This window comes from Myotis davidii, unplaced genomic scaffold, assembly GCF_000327345.1.
Source record: "Myotis davidii unplaced genomic scaffold, ASM32734v1 scaffold129, whole genome shotgun sequence".
In the NCBI taxonomy this organism is placed as follows: domain Eukaryota; kingdom Metazoa; phylum Chordata; class Mammalia; order Chiroptera; family Vespertilionidae; genus Myotis; species Myotis davidii.
This window is the reverse complement of record NW_006383019.1, coordinates 1143684-1148743: the sequence shown is the minus strand read 5'-3', so window position 1 is coordinate 1148743 and position 5060 is coordinate 1143684. Positions and strand designations below refer to the sequence as shown.

At 59.7% G+C, this 5060-nt stretch overlaps 1 protein-coding gene across 1 annotated transcript in view; it reads right to left on the bottom strand.

Annotated features, from left to right (window-relative positions):
• ALDH3A1 (aldehyde dehydrogenase 3 family member A1) overlaps nucleotides 1-1216 on the bottom strand; it is a 10333-nt gene extending 9117 nt beyond the window's left edge. Inside the window, exon 1 of the mRNA XM_015558350.1 lies at nucleotides 1140-1216. Coding sequence (XP_015413836.1) covers nucleotides 1140-1184 — 45 coding nt within the window. The 5' untranslated portion in view covers nucleotides 1185-1216. The remainder of the gene's footprint in view (nucleotides 1-1139) is intronic.
• Nucleotides 1217-5060: the final 3844 nt, after the last annotated feature.

Below are 5060 nucleotides of genomic sequence, written 5' to 3'. Positions count from 1 at the left end.
ACCCTCCTCCTCCCTCCATAGCTTGCTGCCCTGCCCGCTCTCTCCGAAGCCCCTTGTACCTCGCTGGCCCACCCTCCCGCTGATCGGTGATCTGATCCAGATGCACTTGGTGGTTACGCCTCAGGGCGTAATGGCTAATTAGCATATTCCTCTGTTATTATATAGGATGGCATATATAATTTTTGAACAAATGGAAGTACGTGTGTGTGTGTGTGTGTGTGTCCTGCAAGTGCTTTCTGATTCCTTCCACCCGTCCATGGCGCTGACCCCTCCAGGCTGGCTGCGCAGAGAGGGGGCCCTGCTGGCATCCAGGGTGCCCCAGCCTGCAGGTTTCATGGACCCCTCCCTGGGCCTTTGGGGGAGATGGAGGGAGCCCTCTCCCTGGGTGCCCCTGCTGGCCATGAGCCCAGCCACACAGCCCAACAGGAAGGCCCTCCCACCCTCCCAGCTTCATGCGGTCACCCAGGGCAGCAGTCTCTGGCCATTGGCGCCATGGCGGGTGGCCCGGCATAAGAGCCTGGTGAGACAGGGTGGCTGGCACCCAGTCCCAGTCCTCGCACTGCGCTGCCCGAGAAGAAGCCACAGGGCACTGCAAAGGCGAACGGAGCAGAAAGCATCTGCTGCAGGAGCAGCCGGAGTCCACCTTCCTGAGCCCGGGCCTGCCCACCTCCCCAGGGCCCACTGTGCCCCAGGCATCCCATGGACAGCTCCCCTTCATCATCCCCTCTGATCCTCTGAAAGCTCCGGAGCTGTTAGGGGTCCGCTTTATAGAGGACAGCAAGGCCGAGACGCATTAGATGCTCTCGGTTAGCAAGTGCCAAAGTCAGGGCTGCACCCGCTTCTATCTCTAGCCTCCACTCACGCCTTTCACTACTGAGCTTTGCCACCTTCTGGGGGAGGGAACTGGGGCTTCTCACCCACCATCCCCTTGGCGCCCTGCTTCTCCAGTCCTCGGAGTGCCCCCTCCCAGCGCTATGGTGGCAGAGCTGCCCGAGGTGGGCTCTGGATCCTCGGGATCCCCGATCTGAGGATCTCACTGGACACTCCTGGGGGGTGGGGAGGGTCGGCCCCACTAGCATGGCCGGCTCCGCTAGGCACCCCACCCGGGAAGAGGAAGGACCCTGGAAGGAAGGGGTTACCTCTGACAGTCTCCGGTGGCTGGCGCTCCTGGAGTGCACACCCATCGCCAGGGATGCATTTAAGGGCCTTCTCCCCACCCGCTCAGCCCTTCTCCCGCCCACTCAGCCCTGGCACACCCCACCCACCCATGCCCGGGTTGTGTGAGGAGAGCAAAACAGTATTCAAATGCGGGTGCAGCATAATCAGGCCCTGCTCCCTGCGAGCCGGCTCTGGGATTAGCCCTTTGTTCTCCTCTAAAATGCAAGCATGTGTCTTTGCAGGCCTGGGTGGGGTCCCATCCAATCTTCAATGGAGCCCAGGCCTGTGTTTGCCCTGGGCGGGGGCTCTGCTGATTGATTCAGCCTGCCCTGAACTTCCTCCAAGTTTCCAAAGTGCAGCCGCGCTGAGCTCCCAGCCTCAGTTACATAAGCTCGGCAGGGGTGCGGTGGGAGCCGGGAGAGTCACGCAGCTCCCTGGAGATGCCCGCTGCGGGCACAGCCTCGTCCTCGCCCGCTGCCATGCGCACCGGAGCGGCCACCAGCGAGGCAGACTCCAGCCCTGGCCCTGCCAGCCAGAGCTCCCCCCAGCAGCAGGGAAGAGGGCAGGAGCCAGTGAGAACAGCCAGGGGTCTCCCTGGGGGGTCAGCCGGGAAGTGCTTGGGAAGGAAGGGATCTGCAAGCCCCTAGCTCCACCATTTACCGGGCGTTTGCTGGGCATCTGCTCTGTGCCATGCAGGGGATGGTGGCAGATCTGGGAAAACAGCCACTCACTGCTCCCACGTCCCCCGCCGCATGGACCCTGGCCGCCTCCTCCCGGGCACTTCCATCCACCCCCACTCACAGCCAGTGTCCCCGGCCTCCTTCCCATTGCACTGCTTTTCCCTCATGGCCCACAAGCCCCAGCTTGTGTTCGTGCCCTTCTCCCCGCCCTCCATCCGGAATGCCCCTCCCTACACCCACCGCCCAGCTCTGCTCAAATGTGCCATGAAACGGCACCGGCCTGGCATGGCTCTCCGTCCTCTCCCTCCAGAGCACCTCCCACCCCTGACATGCTGGTTCTCTCCATCGTCCGCTACCTGTCAGCCCCCAACTAGAATCTGACTTGTGACCTGCTACAACCTTAGCACCTAGAACAGTGTCTGGCACGTAGTAGGTGCTCAATAAATATTTGTTGAGCGATGGAGTAAACAGAAAATTTCAAAACGCTATGGAAACTGTAGCAATTGGAATGTACATACGGTGCTACAGGGACTCGGATAAGGGCCCGTGGAGGGGAAACAGCGTCTGAGCTAAATGAGGGGTATTTGGACACGGAACAGAAGCAGGGCTCGGAACAGCAGAAGCAAAGGCACAGAGGCAGGGGCCGAAGTCATGTCAGTTACTAACGTGCGGTGTGTGCGCGTTATTGGCAGGAGGCGAGGGAGGAGGCTCTGGGCAGCCTGTGGGCTCAGGAGGTCTGTGGGCGGGGCCGGGCTTGGGGTGCGGGGGCATGCAGAGGCCTATCCCTGAGGTTTCTGTCTTTAGGGAATCCCTCCCCATGAGGTCAGGACTGAAAGCTGCAGCCTCCAGTGGTGGAGACAAGGCCCAGTGTAGACGGGCAGAGTGGGAACATTCCGGAATAGCAGAAGGCCACATTGGCAGGCTCTGGTGCCTGGGTGCCTGGGTGCCTGGGCTGGGCGGTGGGTAGAAGATGGGGCACCCTCTGAGATGGGGCGGAGCAGTGGGTGGACCAGGCCACTTGTGCCAGCCTAGAACCCTCCTTCCACCTCCTGCTCCCACTTTTCTGGGGGTGGCGCCTGGTTATCTTCGGAGATGACCCTTGCCCTCTGCTGTAGACTTGGTGAGGTGGCCAGCGGGCACTCTGCCGCAGACTCGCCCAGGGGAGCGTGGGCCTCCGTGAGGTCACCCGGCTCTGCGGGGAGCTCGCTGAGGGGAAGGCAGGATGCAAGGCTGGAGCCAGAGGAGCTGAGTCATGGTGATGGCGGCTCCAAGCCAGAGGAGCTGAGTCATGGTGACTGTGGCTCCCGGAGATGGGCCGCTTGGAGGCTCGGCCTGACCTCCAGCTCCCCGCAGCCCAGGGGCCCTGATCGCCGCTGCTGCGGCTCAGCCGCCTGTCCTTCCACAACCAGTTCCTGTCTCTGGCCTCAGCTCCCCAGATGAAGATGGTCTTGTGAAAGGGAGCTGGGATGAGCCCCTGAGTCCCTCCTCTCGCCCCCGCCCGCCCCATGAGCCTCCACTGCAGTGCTCACTGCTCCTAAGGCACTGTGTCCACCTCGTTTCCTGAGAACCATGGAGGCAAATGGAAAACAGCGAAGGCGACGCTGGCTCCTGGAGCAGAGGGGCGGTCTGGCACTAATGGCGTGTTGTAAACGTGGTGTCCTTGCTGTCCTTGCTGACCTTAGGAGTAGCAGCTTCTCAGTCCTGACCATGTGGAGCCAGGAGTCTTAAACCTTATCTATATCTATGAGGACAAAATCTTTAAATTACCATCATTATTATTACTATTCTTTTGGTTAAGTTTCAGTGGGGCAGATACATGCTTTTTAAATTTTAATTTTTGCAAGCCCTAATATTCCCCCCCTTCCCCACAAAGCCTCATCCTAGCCCAGGTGCCGGCTCTTTCCCAGGGCCACTGTCATTGCTGCCTGCCTCCCTGCCTCCATCCCACCTTCCACAACACCTTCTCCAAAGAGCTGCCCGCGGGGCCTCTGAGCAACGAGGACCCGAGCATGTCCCTCCCCCATGGACACCCTGCAGCGGCTCCCCACCGCTCGGAGGGAAGCCTCCCGTGTCTGAGGTCGCAAATGGTCTGGCTGCATCTTCAGCCTCATTTTGTGCCACTTTCCAACATTTTCACTGCATTCCAGGCCACTGGCATTCCCGGCACGGCCCAGTCAAGCTCCTCCCTCGGGCCCTTTGCACCTGCGATTCTCTCCCTGAAATACTTGTCCATCCACGCTGCACCGCAGTGGCGCTTGCTCCTGTTCATCGCTCAGCTTCTCTGACCGCCCCGCCCCCAAATAACACCCTCCTTCCTTCCAGGAGCCGGTCCCAAACTGCAGTCATGGATTTGTGTGTGTGACGATTTGTGGATTATTTTTCTGTGCTCCATGTCCCCTCACAGACTGGAATTTCCGTGAAGGCAGGGTCTCACCTTTTGTTCAGCCCACATATCCTCGCACCAGCACAGCGCCAGTGCCAGCAGGCCTCGGAAGATCATGGAGGCAGCCAGTGCCCCAGTCGCCCTGCAGGTGGGCGGGCAAGGTTGAGCCAAGGCGGTGAGTAACCATCAGGCGTTGAGCTGGGTGGTTTTCAGCCCAGCCCAGCGGCTCAGCGGTTGAGCAGTGACCTATGAACCAGCAGTGACCCATGCCCTCCGCACACCCACAATTCACGGTTCAATTCTCGGTCAGGGCACATGCCCGGGTTGCAAGCTTGATCCCCAGTTTCTGATCAATGATTCCCTCTCATCATTGATGTTTCTATCTCTCTCTCCCTCTCCCTTCCTCTCTAAAATCAATAAGAATATCTTTTTTTTAAAAGCTGATTTTCAGCAAATTCACCTAAAGCTAGCAAATACACACACACACACACACACACACACACATATACTAGAGGCCTGGTGCACAAAAATGTATGCATTCAGGGGGGTCCCTCTCACAGTCTGGCACCCCTCAGGGGTGTCCACCTGCTGGCTTAGGCCCACTCCCCAGGGAATCAGGCCTACGCTGGCAGTCAGACATCCCTCTGGCAGCCCGGGAGCCCTTGGAGGATATCCGACTGCTGAGGAGGCAAGAGAGGCTCCCATCACTGCTGCTGCACTTGCAGACATCAGCCCAGCTTGTGACTGAGCAGAGCTCCCTCTGTGGGAGCATACTGACCACCAGGGGGCAGCTCCTGCATTGAGTGCCTGCCCCCCGGTGGTCATTGTGTGTCATAGGG